At 43.6% G+C, this 16,341-nt stretch overlaps 1 protein-coding gene across 4 annotated transcripts; it reads left to right on the plus strand.

Moving 5' to 3' along the window:
- The first annotated feature begins 512 nt into the window (after window positions 1-512).
- On the plus strand, window positions 513-10,850 carry KIAA2013 (KIAA2013 ortholog). Of its 4 annotated transcripts, XM_063436976.1 has the most exons (6): window positions 566-644; window positions 2,298-2,429; window positions 2,513-3,576; window positions 6,798-7,651; window positions 9,111-9,158; window positions 10,634-10,850. In XM_063436976.1, the coding sequence occupies exons 3-5, from the start codon at window positions 2,622-2,624 to the stop codon at window positions 9,153-9,155; spliced, it is 1,854 nt and encodes a 617-aa protein (XP_063293046.1). In that variant the 5' UTR covers window positions 566-644; window positions 2,298-2,429; window positions 2,513-2,621; the 3' UTR covers window positions 9,156-9,158; window positions 10,634-10,850. The 4 variants fall into 4 exon arrangements, with proteins under 4 accessions (XP_063293044.1, XP_063293046.1, XP_063293045.1 ...); XM_063436974.1 differs by having other exon boundaries at window positions 513-590; window positions 2,298-3,576; XM_063436975.1 differs by having other exon boundaries at window positions 2,298-3,576; window positions 9,111-9,183.
- The last annotated feature ends 5,491 nt before the right edge of the window (window positions 10,851-16,341 follow it).

Consider the following 16,341-nt stretch of genomic DNA (forward strand, 5'->3'; position numbering starts at 1 on the left):
TTAATAATAATGTAATACTAATTATATAATATTAAAATAATATAATGATGATAATAATAATGATAATAATAATAATATTATAATAATTTTCTACAATTCAGGTTTAGTGAGTTACAGTGAGGGAGGGATATTTACTAAAGGTCGAATTTCACATTTAAGGCCAAAGTAGCCGAACTGTAAAAATGGAGTTTTCACGTTAATGAATAACCATGGAAACTGTACTACTGTTTGATTGGCTGCCTTGCTGTCTGAATCGCAAGCTGATTGGTTAATTCGTTTAAAGACCGACATGCTGATTGGCTAAGTATGAGATGGGCTGATTGGCTGCCTTGCCGTCTGACAAGCAAGTTGATACGCTGATTGGCTAATTTACTGTTTGAACGATGAGCTGATTGGCTGTCTGTGGAACAAGCTGATTGGCTGTCTGTGTGACGGACTGTTTTGCTGATTGGCTGGATCTGATCTCGAACACTGCGCTCTAGTCTGCTGACCGAGTCATGTGACCTTGGCTCCTTGCTCTACGGCTGCTGCACGTTCTGACGTTTTTGCGACTGTTGCCGTACAGCAGATACTTCTTGACTCACTTCCGGGTAATGTGACAGAAAGTGATAGAGTTCAGTCAGAGGAAACAGCGCGAGACCAGAGTGAGTGAGACCTGAGTGAGTGGGGGTGTGTGTGAGTGAGACCTGAGTGAGTGGGACCTTAGTGAGTGGGGCGGGGAGTGAGTGGGGGGGGGGAGTGAGTGAGACCTGAGTGAGTGGGGGGGGAGTGAGTGAGACCTGAGTGAGTAGGGGGAGTGAGATCTGAGTGAGTGGGGGGGGGGAGTGAGTGAGACCTGAGTGAGTGGGGGGGGAGTGAGTGAGACCTGAGTGAGTGAGGGGGGGAGTGAGTGAGACCTGAGTGAGTGGGACCCGAGTGAGTGGGGGGGGGAGTGAGTGAGACCTGAGTGAGTGAGTGGGACAGTGAGTGAGACCTGAGTGAGTGAGTGGGACAGTGAGTGAGACCTGAGTGAGTGAGTGGGACCTGAGGGAGTGAGCCCAGAGTGAGTGGGACCTGAGGGAGTGGGACCTGAGGGAGCCCAGAGTGAGTGAGACCAGAGTGAGTGAGCCCTGAGTGAGACCAGAGTGAGTGAGCCCTGAGTGAGACCATAGTGAGTGAGACCATAGTGAGTGGGACCAGTGGGAGTGAGACCTGAGTGAGGTGGGGTGGGAGTGATAACCGGGTTGCAGTGAGTGGGAGTGAGACTGAGTGCAGGGATGGGGGGGAGTGAGGCTGAGTGCAGGGGGGGGGGGGAGTGAGGCTGAGTGCAGGGGGGGGGGAGTGAGGCTGAGTGCAGGGGGGGGGAGTGAGGCTGAGTGCAGGGGGGGGGGGAGTGAGGCTGAATGCCAGGGGGGGGGAGTGAGGCTGAGTGCCAGGGGGGGGGGGGAGTGAGGCTGAGTGCCAGGGGGGGAGGGGGGGGTGAGGCTGAGTGCCGGGGGGGGGGGGGAGTGAGGCTGAGTGCCGGGGGGGGGGGGGGGGAGTGAGGCTGAGTGCCGGGGGGGGGGGGAGTGAGGCTGAGTGCAGGGGGGGGGGAGTGAGGCTGAGTGCCGGGGGGGGGGGGGAGTGAGGCTGAGTGCCCAGGGGGGGGGGAGTGAGGCTGAGTGCCGGGGGGGGGGGGGAGTGAGGCTGAGTGCAGGGGGGGGGAGTGAGGCTGAGTGCAGGGGGGGGAGTGAGGCTGAGTGCAGGGGGGGGGGAGTGAGGCTGAGTGCAGGGGGGGGGGAGTGAGGCTGAGTGCAGGGGGGGGAGTGAGGCTGAGTGCAGGGGGGGGGGGAGTGAGGCTGAGTGCAGGGGGGGGAGTGAGGCTGAGTGCAGGGGGGGGAGTGAGGCTGAGTGCAGGGGGGGGAGTGAGGCTGAGTGCAGGGGGGGGGGAGTGAGGCTGAGTGCAGGGGGGGGAGTGAGGCTGAGTGCAGGGGGGGGGGAGTGAGGCTGAGTGCAGGGGGGGGAGTGAGGCTGAGTGCAGGGGGGGGGAGTGAGGCTGAGTGCAGGGGGGGGGAGTGAGGCTGAGTGCAGGGGGGGGAGTGAGGCTGAGTGCAGGGGGGGGGAGTGAGGCTGAGTGCAGGGGGGGGGGTGAGGCTGAGTGCAGGGGGGGGGGTGAGGCTGAGTGCAGGGGGGGGGAGTGAGGCTGAGTGCAGGGGGGGGGGGGCTGGGCTGGGTGTTGCTTACTCTTTATTTAGGGATCATGTGAGAACATGTTTGCTTGGTTTTACTGTGCTTCACTGTGTTTGAAAACTGTTTTCATTTTTTTTTTTTTTTTATAGGAAATTTGTGCAGAACAAAGTGAAAGAATGGATTTAAGATAACGAAGTGACAGAGTGCTTTGGCTGGCCTTTATTCCATGATATGTAACCTCTGCGCTTGTCCCTACACATTTTAATGTAACTGGAATCTTGGTCATTTGCACATTGAGCAAAATCCTACCCCAAAATAATATGCATTTTAATATGTCCACAATAACTACCTACCTAAATTTTAGGAAATGCGTTCCTGCCTCTGATGGAGTTGACAACTGAACTTGTGTTCTGAGTTTTTCTGGAATACATATTTTGAGAGAACCTTCTAAACGCCTGTAATTAACCATCCAAATGTGGCTTCAGCAGAGGATTAAATATTTTCCAGGACTTCTCTCAAGCAGCTGGGCACGACGCATTCTTGCTGTCTTGGGGTTCCTGCTAATTGTATACTGGTATTTCTCCTCTGGATCCATATATAGATCCCTATGGTATTCAGGACAGCCAAGAGGGGCCTCTGGAACTTGTTTGCAGGTGTACACCAAGCAATGGAGAACACTGGCAGAGAGAGGCGATCTGGTAATGGCATCTTTTCCTGGAGAAGAGACAAAACTACAAGGCCCTACAATGGTCGGCAATGGATTTATCCTTGTTGATATTGGCAAAAACAATCTTTGGGTGTCTTCGATGACCGTACCATTTCACTTAACTGAGTATTCTCCTGTGACCTCTATTAAAAGCTCAGGGGCATTTACAGAAGTTCATGCTACTGCAGTCATACTAAAAGAGGGGTTGATCCGCACTATTCGATGTCTTCAACTGGATTCATCAGACTCTGCTCGTGATTGTATCACTGTTCGCGAGGACCACTTTGCTCATCGCAAAAGGTCTCATATTTATGTTCAGCGAATCCACATCTCAAATCCAAGTGACAGAGTCACCGCTTTTGACATCACTACCCAGAAACCACTAAATGGAGTTAAATTCTCCACCAGTGTAGAGAAAGTCCATGACAGACAATTACTGCTTTCCTCTGGCAGAGTGTCAGTTGAAGATGGAAAAAATGTCCTTGTTGTGGTTGCTTCCAAAAAACTTGTTAGCAGAGTTCAAGTCAGCCCAAAATCTGAATTTGATGAGACGGCCGTGTCTGTTGTTTACACGTCTGAGCCGATTGACTCTGGGAAGGTGGACGACACATTCAGTAAGCTCCGAGAATCTGCCAAGAAAGATTTGCTGGAGGTTATGCTAATGAGAACAGAAGATTTACTTCTTGAGCATCAACAGATTTGGTCTGATTTGTTTGTATCAGGTAATTTAAACATGTATAATCTATAACATTTTGTGTTTAACATGTCCAATGTAATGTGAAAATATTTAGAGTATTTTCACAATGCTGACCCTGAGGAATTAATTTCAGCAGGAATGTTTTTTACTATAGCTTTGCTGATCATGTTGTTATGGTGACATACACGATTATTGGTGTTTATCTAAATGCATCTATTAACATTTCCATCTGTTATGTATGTGTATATGCATATTTATATATACGCATACACAGCTTTAATCAAAATTATTCAAACCCTATTAAAAATCAGGTTTATTGTCAAAATTTGCAGACTTTCAGCTGTTTGCAATAAACAAATCAAACAAAAGGAGGATTTGAGGGCTGGATTAACCCATTTCTAAACATAGCAGTTTCTCTGAAACTGCTATGTTTATAAAAAAAAATGGGTTAACCCTAGCTGGACCTGGCACCCAGACCACTTCATTAAGCTGAATTGGTCTGGGTGCCTAGAGTGGTCCTTTAAGGGGTTAATAATTCACTTTTTTATTGTTGTTGTAAGAGTAAACTGCTTTTGAGGCTGCAATTACTATTTCCTCTGCATTTCCACAAGTACGTGTGTTTTGTAGTAAATATATTTGTGGTATATACATGCTCAACAAATCTACTGAACAGGCACTGTATTCATCATATTACTGTATCAACCCAGTGTACACTGGATCCTTTTTTTTTTATATATATATATATATCATCATGATAAATTATGTTGTGGGAGAAAGAATACTGATTTCTCTTTGGATGTTGTTCTGAGCTGTTTAAAGGCCCACTATAATGTCAGAAAAGCAAACTCGTTTTCCTGGCACTATAGGGTTATTAGGCCCCTCCTTCCGCTGGGCTGAAGGGGTTAAAACCTCTTCAGCCACTTACCTTAATCCAACGCCGGGCTCCTTCAGCACTGGTGACATCACCTCCTCTTCTGACGCCAGCTCCCGAGTGGAGCCGAATACGCGCGCATTCCAGTCGCCCATAGGAAAGCATTATGCAATGCTTTCCTATGGAAGTTCTGTGTGCTCAATGCAATTTTTTTTTTTTTTTTTTCTTCTCCATTGAGCGTCGCGGAAGGGCTTCTAGCGACTGTCAGGAAGACAGCCACTAGAGGCCAGATTAACTCTGCAATGTAGACATAGCAGTTTCTCTGAAACTGCTATGTTTACAGCTGCAGGGTTAAAACCTGGGGGATCTGGCACCCAGACCACTTCATTGAGCTGAAGTGGTCTGGGTGGCTATAGTGGACCTTTTAAGTCTTTTTATTACACCCATATACTATTGTGATGTACAGTATATACTCGAGTATAAGATGAGTTCTTCGGCACATTTTTTGTGCTGAAAAAGCACCACTCGTCTTATACTCGAGTCAGTGTCTGTATTATGGCAACTTACATTGCCATAATACAGACCAGGACCGCCGGGCTCATTACAAGCCCGGCGGTCCTGTTGGGGGCTGGGAGCAAGCTGTTACTTACCTTTGAAGCAGCTCCGGTCAGCTCCCTTCACCTCCATTCAGCTCCACTGTAAGCCTCGCAAGAGCCGCGGCCATCAGAAAGTTGCCACTGGTTACCGCGGCACACAGACTGCGAGATTTACACTGGAGCTGAACGGCACGGAGGAGAAGGGAGCTGAACGGAGCTGCTGTATAGGTAAGTAACAGCTTGCTCCCAGTCCCCCTCTTGCACAGCCCATCCACTGGACCACTAGGAAATAATAATATAGCCCCCCTCCCTGGCCATGTATCAAGCAAGGAGGGGGGACGAAAAAAATTAAAAATGTAAATAATATTTTTAAAAAATTAAATGTAATATTAAAATAATAATAAAAATGCCCTCCCCCCACCAAGGTTACACACTCTGCATCACATACACAAACATACTCTGCATTTATATACACACACTGCATTCATTATATACACACACGACACAAACACACACACTCTGCATTCATTATATACACACTCTGTAAATAAATATTCAATGAATATAATTTTTTTTAGGATCTAATTTTATTTAGAAATTTACCAGTAGCTGCTGCATTTTCCACCCTAGGCTTATACTCGAGTCAATACGTTTTTACAGTTTTTTTGGGGTAAAATTAGGGGCCTCAACTTATACTCTGGTCAACTTATACACTAGTATATACGGTATATTAAATTCTGGTACCAATTTCCATGTAGTGTTCAAACTGCAGAGTGTATGTGTTGCCTTTGAGTGATTATTTATAGTTATCGAATGATTGGTTGGGTCATAATTTGGAGGAATATTATTAAGGTCTTCTCTCCAAAGAGATCCTATGTTTGCAGCTTATTGCATTATTTTTGATATAGAGATTTCTGTAGCTGTATTTCCAGATACTGGATATTTTTTTGAGTGAACCAGTCAATGGCTGTTTGTAAAATGGACCCTGGTAACCGTGATCTAGGGAAAGGATAATTTAAACAAGCTTTTTCCAGTCCAGTCTGGTAGGTTTTGACTAGCAGGGTTCAGAAAGCTATTGAAATCCATGTTTACTAAAAACATAAATCCTTATTTTGCCACTATAGTCACTAGAACAACTACAGCTCATTGTATTTGTTCTGGTGAGTATAATCATTACCGTCAGGCTTTTTGCTGTACACACTGTTTGTTTCAGAGAGAATGCAGTGTTAACATTACAGTCTAGTGATACCTCCACTGGCCACTCCTCAGATGGCTACTAGAGGTGCTTCCTGGGGCAGTGCTGCACAGTGTGACTGACATTCAGTGTCTCCACCCTCTGCATGCAGACACTGAACTTTCTTCATAGAGATGCATTGATTCAAAGTGAGGAGATGCTGATTAACCCGGCCAGTGTTTGACCTTGCCCCCATCCTGGGATCTCAGCCAATTATCAATTCTGCTGATGTCGGCAAAGAGGTGGATAGGAGACAGGGCTGGAAAAGGAAAGTGTTTTTTTGTTTGTTTTTTTAACCCTATCTTAGGGGCAAGCCACATAAATGGTGTTTTTAACATAATTCCGTCATGAATATATGTTTGTGTTTCTGACCCTATACTGTTCTTTTAAACTGAAAAAAGGTGTAAATGTGCGTCACTTGATCATTAGTATTTGTGTAAAGAAATGTATACTTTTTTATTACTTGTATCTTTAACACAGTGGAGAAATGGGTCAGTGTGCCTTCCCCTATATTTTAATTGTTCTCTCTCCTGTCCATTCTTTAGGGATTGAAATGAAAAAGATTAAGGATTTTCATACTCCATCGAGCAACACAATCAATATTACTCTCTACTATGTGCTGTCCTGTTCTCCAGCACCCATGGTGGATCCACTTCTAAACAATGAAGAGCGGGATAAGATGGAAGCCACGCTGAATTATGCAGACCATTGTTTTACTGGACATGCTACCATGCATGCAGAGAACTTGTGGCCTAGCCATTTGAGCAGCATTGCCCAACTGGTGCAGCTCTTTGACTTGTGGAAATTGACGTTACAGAAACGAGGGTGCAAAAGCCTTGTGTTAGCTGGTGCACATGGACTCATGCAAGGCATGATGCTGAGCTTCGGAGGCCTGCAGTTCACAGAAAACCACCTGCAGTTCCAGTCCGATCCACATGTCCTTCACAACAGCTACTCTCTACGCGGAATCCATTATAACAAAGACCTTATCAACCTAGCTGTCAAACTGGATCAGGATGAGAAGCCTTATCTCCACGTGTCTGTAAAGTTCCAAGACAAGCTGGTGAAACTCTATGCTTGTGAAGCTGGCTGTTTACATGAGCCTGTGGAACTGACCTCCGAAATCAGAGGACACACCTTCCCAGTACTGGTAACCCAGCCGCTCACACCTCTGCTGTATATCTCCACTGACTTGACGCATTTGCAGGATTTGCAACACACTCTTCACTTGAAAGAAATCTTGGCCCATGAAGAACACATGGCCAAACAATATCCAGGGCTGCCCTTTTTGTTTTGGTTTAGCGTGGCCTCTCTGATCACACTCTTCCACTTGTTTTTGTTTAAACTAATCTACAATGAGTACTGCGGCCCTGGTGCCAAGCCACTTTTCAGGAGTAAGGTATAACATGCTATAGTTTTGGCTTTGCACTCCCTGTAACTGAACTCTTAGAGTTGGCTTCTCCTAGTGTTCGGTGCCAATGATGAAATAGTGCACCAACCTTGTTTGGTGTGTGCATGTGGTGGTGGGTTTTCAGTTTCCACAGAATATAAGCATTGAGAATGATCTGAATAGACTCAGACTTCTTGCTGCGGCTTTCCATGTTCAGGAATAAAGTTGGCAAGATCTGTTTTTAAGACCTTTGATCTCAAACACTTTTTAAAGGCGACTTTTTGATGAGCTTGAGAAGCTGTTAATGTGGGTAATTTAAAAAAAAAATATATATTTTTTTGGTCTAAGGAACAATGCAGTTGCACTGCTTAGTGTTCTCTAGCTTTACCTCTACCTAAAGGGCTATGCCTGGTGTACATTGAGTACCATCATAGAAATTTAGTTCTGCAAGCAGCTCTTACCTGTAGTCATTACCCGATGTAGATAGACCAACAAAAATGAAATTCTTTTGCTGACGCTGCAGTAATGAGTGGAACTCCATTCAATATGACACTTCTGGGGTAAATCGTTATAATTGGAACAATCCTTTAGAATGTTACATTTGATTCTGTGATGATTGATCCATTTGTATCAGTTTTACACCAGCTGTGCTATTTATGACTAGACCTGGCTGGAAGAAGAAGAGAAAATCTGGAATTTTAAAAATGCTGTATTCTGGGAATAAAATACAGCTGGTGTTTTAAACATATTTTTATTTTTTTTCTTAGCTTTTCTGAAATGTCTTTCTGTCCTTTTTTCATGACCTAATGTGTTTGGCCCAGCTGTTGACACTTAGATTAGCAGTAAGTAAGCCAGGTATATCAGCAATTTGATTGGTGTAGGATCGGGGGAGTATACACAAATAGACTCCAATTCAGCAAGGCAATGATGGCCTTTGGATAGCTGTGATGTCATTCTGTCACGTTTATTGTTAAACACTTTAACCCCTTAAGGACACATGACATGTGTGACATGTCATGATTCCCTTTTATTTCAGAAGTTTGGTCCTTAAGGGGTTAAATACCAGCTCACTATATTTCCACACGTTTTTCATTAAAATTAAATTGGCGGTCCTTTTTCTGAAACTGGCTTTATTTCCTGATGGTAAATATATAAATATAACAAATGTATGTGACTGGGAACAAGAGATTAATAGTCTTCATCTCTGCCTCTTGTCATATCTTTCAATCAACAACCCTTGACTATTCCAGCAGTGGGATAATGCTGTTTACGTACAGACTTACTCTGCTTTTCTGTGGAAACTTTTGGTTTTGCAAAAACACCTTTTAATCAATCTCTATCTTTCCTTGAATGTATCGTTGGTTATGTCAGCATGTTACTGCGCCCAGTTAAAAATCAATGCGTTTCTTAGCAGGAAGCCATGTTGAGGTATTTTCTATTAAAGAGTATTGATTTGCTTTCTCACTAGGAAGATAACGAGCTGCCCTCTAATAAAACAAAATACACCTTGTGATAGGTGAGTAAGACAAAGTGAGGCCCAGGTAAGCATTACAGGTAAAACCAGTGTGTAAAGTAGATGCTATTTGTACACAAACTCTAGTTGTTGGTTATACTACTCTCAGAGAGCTACATTCTTGCACATTGTCTGAGCTGACATTATTTATGCTGTTGGTTTAAGGAACACGCTGAACACCATAACTATTACAGCTTGAATGGTTTGACTTCGACTGCTCCCTCGTCTACACTACCACAGAGCCAGATGTTCCTAAGCAGGAGCCATGCAGTACTGAGAGCTGAGCCATGCAGTACTGAGAGCGATCAGCTCACTTTCTGTCAATGTGGCGCTCAAAGCACTATAACTTTAAGCCACGACAGCTGCCGGTATTGATTTTGTTGCCAAAAGGCTATTAACAATGCATTAACCTCCCCTCACGTATTGCCTTTCTTCAGCTGCTTAGGAGGTAACACCACATTTACATTACAGTTTTTGCAGCATTGTCATCAAATTAGGCAGATCACATCTCTGTTTGTGTGCACCACCCAATTTACATACACTTGGGCTAATTCATAAGCAACATGAACTGGTTTTCTCATACCTGTTAAACCGGGTATCATTCCCAGTGATGATTTTAAATGTTCTGAGCACAATTAGTTACGTCTGTTTATCTCACAGAATCTGTGCTCTTCCCTCCTGTAACACTCAGAGGGATAGAACATTATGTTGTTCCTGTGAAAATGATTAATTTATCTTCATTCTGTAATTCTTTCTTTTATTGATGCAGTATTTGCTTCTTTTTTTTTGATAATTGTTATAGTAAACTGTAACAAGTGCTTTATATTTACATTGTTTCCAACTGCACTGCCAGAGCTATAGGGTATACGCCTCTGTGCTGGAGACCTGCATTAGGAGTAAAAACCATTGGTCTGTTTTTAGATCACACTCCCAATCTGTGGCTTGCAGAGAATCAAGTGAATTGTAGGGGGGAAACATGCTAGATTGACCTGATCTACATACACTGTAAATGGTTTTAACTGACAAGTGGGCAAGCAATGTGTTTTTAAAGGGCAACTTTCACTTCTATGGAATTTACAACATTGAGTAAAACCATTAAAATTGCCTGTGACTTGTGTTAATGTGTTAACCTTTTTATTCATGGGGTGCTCCATGTTTTTTTTTTTTTTTATGTATATCATATATTTACCAAATCCTACCATAATCCAGTTCAGACAAGGGAAACAGGGCAAGAAATGCAATGAGCTGGAGAACTAAAAACAATGTTTCATTTAATTTTACTGACTGGCAGGTCCTTTGCACCGGGTCAGCTTCTGGCAATAATTGACAGGGATCCAAGGTGGAAGCACCCAGTTTCAGTATAGAGTTTAAATACAGCAGTGTAGATTACAGATGACCATAAATTATATTATCTATAAATTCACAAATTTCCCACCGCATTGAATCTTAAATAACAAAGCATTTCATTGATTAAACAGGAGAATGAGTGTCGGGCTGAGAATTGATATAACCTGGTCTGAGACTTCATCGTGAAGCAGGAATATTGTGAATCCGCTGCAGCTGGATGTATCTTATTGCACTTGTCATGGAGATCTGCAGCCAGAGATGGGATAGTTTTTAGAAGTCATTTGAGCAGTGCTGTGACTAATAGTATATTTTATTAAAACACTTCTTGCCATTTAGCTCACAATGTAATACTTGTTTTGGTGGGGGTTTTTCTGAGTGAAGATAAAAAAAAAAAAAAAAAAATGTAAACTTCTTTTTCCGATTTTAATTTATTTTGTGAATAGCTGTAAATATTATGGCAATAAGATTGTCCTCTATAATAATAATTTGATTTGGGTTATTTCCCTGCCTGTACTTGTAAACGCCAGGAATCTTTTATCTGGTTCATGTTGTTCATTTATTTAGCTTGGCAGTGTTTGGTTTTGATTTTTCCTGTATTCTGTTGGGTAAAGAGTGGTTTGGTTTAGATTATTTCATTTTTATTAATTAAATCTGACCATTTTAAATCCTGTTCATCCTTGTTGTTTTTCTTAATTTTCTTTAAATACACCTGGAATACAAACACATTATGGTGGCAATTTTATAATGTCAGATTTCATGTATGTGTTAAAGGACAACAGTTAGTCTCTATGGTTTTCCATGCTTCTGTGCAGAATGTAAAGCCAGGAATACCTGAGAGACAGTCTGACCCAAGGTGCATGTATATGGCCGAAGGATCTTATACTAAAGGTAGTGATGGATCCACTGGCGTACATACAGGGGTCGCAGCTGCAACTGGGCCTGGCCCACCAGCGCCGCTTACTGATGCCGGAATGACGTCATATTCCGGCTCCAGCATCAGTGCGGTGCGCGCGAGGGAGCTGGGCAGAGAGCACTCAGGGTAGAATGCTCCCTCGCCGTCTGCAGGACCGGACGCCGGGCAGCCCCACTGGACCCCAGGGAATCCCCTCGGCACTTCCAAAGGTAGGGAGGCTGGGGGATTAAATTTAAAAAATGAGTGTGTGTGTCTTAATTTTTGTGTGTGTGTCTTACTGAGTGTGTTGTGTGTGTCTACTAGTGTGTCAGGGAGTGTGTTAGTTTTTGTGTGTTACTGTGTTTGTTACTGTGTGTGTCTGTTAGTGAGTATGTGTCTGCTAATGAGGGTCAGTGTGAGTGTGTTAGTTTGTGTGTGTCTGTTTGGTGTATGTCTGTCAGTGAGTGTGTGTCTGTTAGCTTGTGTGTATGCGTCTGTTCGTGAGAGTGTGTGTGGTTAAAACCCCTTCAGCGCCCGGCTCTCTTGGCGCTGGGGATCTCTCCGCCCCCATCCGCCTCTTAGCTCTGAATGCGCAAACTGCCTATAGGAAAGCATTACTCAATGGGCCCACGGATCAGTTTTCGCACCGGGGCCCCATGATCATGTGTATGCTACTGGATGGATCTACCTGATGTTTCTGAGTTTTTAATTTTTTTTTTTATATATATTTTATCTATTTCCTTTGAAAACCTGATAGAAGAATTATTATATTTAAAATAAATGTGCACATCTTACTATATGACAGTCAACTTGGAGAAACCAGGAGGGGCGCTGCAGTGGTTGCACATGAGGTCCCATTATCTCCAGATTCCAAGGAAGACCTCCCATAATGCTTAATGAATCAATGCATCTCTATGAGGAAAATTCAGCGTTCCCAGGCAGAGCGTGGGGACGCTGAACGGCAGTGCTGCTTACTGTGCACCACTGACCCAGGAAGCACCTCCAGTGGCCATCTAAGACAGTGTTTACATGAAAATGCCTGAAGGGAGCCATTATGTTTACCAGAACAACTCCATTAAGCTGTATACTATACATTAAGCTATATACTATACATTAAGCTGTATACTATACATTAAGCTGTATACTGTACATTAAGCTGTATACTGTACATTAAGCTGTATACTGTACATTAAGCTGTATACTGTACATTTAGCTGTATACGATACATTAAGCTGTATACTATACATTAAGCTGTATACTATACATTAAGCTGTATACTATACATTTAGCTGTATACTGTACATTTAGCTGTATACGATACATTAAGCTGTATACTGTACATTTAGCTGTATATTATACATTAAGCTGCATACTGTACATTTAGCTGCATACTGTACATTTAGCTGCATACTGTACATTTAGCTGTATACTGTACATTAAGCTGTATACTGTACATTTAGCTGTATACTGTACATTAAGCAGCATACTGTACATTAAGCTGTATATTCGCTGTATGCCGTACATTAAGCTGTAAACTGTATATTAAGCTGTATATACTGTACATTTAGCTGTAGTTGTTCTGGTGACTATAGTGACCATTTAAACATATCCTACCAGTTCTCAATTGTTTAAAAGGAGCTGGCCTTTACAGAGAAGTGACCGTTCCTTTGTCTAAGTAAATCATTTTATTTATACTGGGGAGAATAAAGTGTTGAGGCAAGTGTGCTAACTACTGCGTTTTGGATCTGGAGAGCGCACTTGGGCATTGAGCAGAGAAATGGCGTACACTTGTACATGTACTTGGCATTTTCTCAGAATCTATCTGCAGTCTGTGGAGGATAAAAAGAAAAGGGGGGGGCGGAGCCTGACCGACGAACAGGGCAGACGTGCTCTGGACGAGCTCCCAAACACCAAGCACTAAAACGAGCATGAAACGGGATACTAAGTGCTCACCCTCCCACAAGGTGACCCACTGGACTGGGGAGACCGGCCCGGACCCGGAGACACCAAACTCGATGTCCAGGGTAACCGGGCACCGCATCGGCAGATCGGGGCCTACCGTGGGAGGCGGCGGAGAAAGGCGTCCGCTTTCCCGCCGGACGCACGCAGCTAACAGCGAACCAGGTGAGCTGCCTTCCCCCCCCCCTATGGACTGGTGGGGGATATCCCGGTCCCCGCCAACCGGTGCACCCCGAGCCCGGCATAAGAAGAAGGGAGACCAACCAAGCGAGACATGGCCCAGATGGCAACCCAGCAAAGGCCCAGACCAATAGACTCAAACGTCCATCCGCCAAAGCAGAGCTTGGAGCAGTTTGACAAAATCTGCAAAAGCTTCTGGACGACACTCTGCTCCAAGGGAATGACATACAGCCAAGCGGTGAGAGCGGTAGCAAGGCTGATCCGCCCAGACACCCGGCGCCGTCACTACGACCCCTGGCCGCAAGCCCTCGGAACGATCTCCAGGCCTCTCAGAGACAAGAGACCGATAAACCGGGAAATGGCACCAGGAGGCTCAGATATTAACACTCACGCACGCTGGAGCCTAGAGCAAGCCACATGCGCAAGCAACCCACAGGACCAAGGCCTCAGGCACCAGCATGGCGCACCTATGCCCCGTGGGATTACAGCCTCCAGCCGGGTCACAACACAAGACCACACTACACAGCCTACGGACAAAGCCAGTTTCCAATGCGGAGACGCCATCAAGGTGATACCTGGTGGGGTAACGGCTTTGCCGCTGACAGGGGTTGGCTGAACTTTCCTTAGGGACTGCCATATGACTAACCACCCTACCCGACGACCAGATGAACAATCGATATGTACCACGCATTGACTTTTATCTTTATAATTTACAGTATGATTTTGCTTTTTCATCTCTCACTATTTGTGTTCAAATGTGTGTAGTCTAAGCAACCTGTTAATGTTTTAATGTTTAACTTTTACACCACAACTGAAGCGTGGTTATACTAATTACAATTATGGCACAACTTCTATGACCTTTCGGTAGACACTACTATAACTAACCGACACGAGCATGATAGGTATAGGCCTTAATACTATAACTCAGGATGCCATACTAACAAGTACCAACGAGGTCAGTGCCGTTACCCGTGTTATGCCTGCAACTATTGTGAAACCTGTGTTTTACTCACCCATGTGTCACTAGCGTTGGGGGGGCAAAAATGGTACGTTTTATTCACAACTGTTTTGTTTTTCTTCCCATTGATTTTATACTGAACATGTTTGCACAAAGATTAGTTTCTAATTGATTTGTGACACTTTTTTCATATATTGCCCCCTAATGTTCCTGTAATACGGCATGAAGAGCTCAATAGATGGGACGATCCAACAGAGACCATTAGAAGCATGGTACACAATAGAAGTATATTTATATTATTGACTTCATAAGGATTAAAGACATGACCCTGGCAGGTATGAAAACCAGCAGCCGTGAGATTTAACTGCTTAAGGACAAGTGATGGTTTCTGCCATTATCACTGTCTGATCTTTAATAATTTTTATCTAAAACAATGTTTCCCCCAATTAACTGCACAACCTTCGATAGCTACCATAATCAATAAGCAGTGGCTTGTATGGGTGCATAAAGTCTTTAGTGACCAGTCTGATGACAAAAAGAAATTATTTGTACTTAAAGGTTCCCACTAAGCTCAAACCACTTCCTCTTATTTAACTTGTTATAGTGCCAAGACTCTGGCCCTGCATTCTTTCTTTTTGACAGTGTTGCGTTCTGGAGATACATATATATATTCTTTTCTGAATGCAGGTTTGTCCCCCTCAGTTGTCACTCAGCCAGCTTGAATACTCTGTTCCAGCCTGACAATGTCAGTTTTGTGCAATGTTTGCATCTGGTGTTGGCACACACAGTGTGCTAATCCCAGGCCCCTTGGACAGGCTACCCATGTCTGGATGAGTAAACAAATAGCTCATGTTGCTTGGCTCTACAGTAGTTATACTCTCGAACTGACTGATTTAAAAAAAAAAAAAAAAAAAATCAAAAAACAAAAGGAATGTGTTTTACTTCTGCAGAGCTCACAAAATCAAACCAAACACAAGCAGTTATTGGGTAATGTACGTCCTATCGATGTGAGCACAAGACATTGAGTGCCACTGCTGCATCACATCTATCATGCTCAGTGAGATTTTGGCTGAGACTGTTGGGAGTTAACATATACATCAGATGTAACGGGAACAGATGTAACGGGACTTCATGTGATTTTTAACTCCAAACAACCTCATCCAACGGTTGGCTGAGCCTGATAAGAATATTAGTCAACAAAGCTTTATCTAGCATGTCACAATTTTAATGGACACACAAGAAAAATATCTGTAAAAATGGTACCAATACATCCCCAAAATAGTACATTTAATGAAACCGCCCATCTCCATGAGAACTGGAGATTTGTCCTCTATGCTTCTCTGTGAGACAATGCCCTACACCACAGATTGGCAACTTTGGTACTCCAGATATTGTGGACTACATCGCCTCTGATTGTTGTGGTAGCTTTTCTTCTTTTAAATATAGTCTCCTCTTTTACTGTGTTGATTCCCTTTATGAAACATTTAAATACATAAAGGGAATCAACACAGTAAAGGAGGAGACCATATTTAAAAGAAGAAAAACTACCACAACAAGAGGACATCGTCTTAAATTAGAGGGGCAAAGGTTTAAATATAATATCAGGAAGTATTACTTTACTGAGAGGGTAGTGGATGTCACTGAATAACTCTGTTTAAGACTGAATGTAATCCGTTAAAAGTCTGGTCTGATGATTTATTATAATAAAAAGCCATTGGAGACGATTCTTCAGAAGAGCTTTTGTGAGAACTGCCATTCTGTGACCTTATTGGGTGAAGACCGAGGCCTGGGCGGCGTGGGAGAAATGTTGAATAAAATCACGTTTTTAATGCGATCGTAGGGCACTTGGT

Source organism: Pelobates fuscus, chromosome 11, assembly GCF_036172605.1.
Source record: "Pelobates fuscus isolate aPelFus1 chromosome 11, aPelFus1.pri, whole genome shotgun sequence".
NCBI classification, from domain to species: Eukaryota; Metazoa; Chordata; class Amphibia; order Anura; family Pelobatidae; genus Pelobates; species Pelobates fuscus.

What these genes read in the sequence shown, in the direction of transcription:
- KIAA2013 (XM_063436974.1), top strand. Translation starts at nt 2,622, where the DNA reads ATGTGGCTTCAGCAGAGGATTAAATATTTTCCAGGACTTCTCTCAAGC. An exon ending in GTCTGATTTGTTTGTATCAG is followed by an intron (nt 3,577 to 6,797) that starts GTAATTTAAACA and finishes TCCATTCTTTAG; the next exon opens with GGATTGAAATGAAAAAGATT. An exon ending in AGCCACTTTTCAGGAGTAAG is followed by an intron (nt 7,652 to 9,110) that starts GTATAACATGCT and finishes CTTTCTCACTAG; the next exon opens with GAAGATAACGAGCTGCCCTC.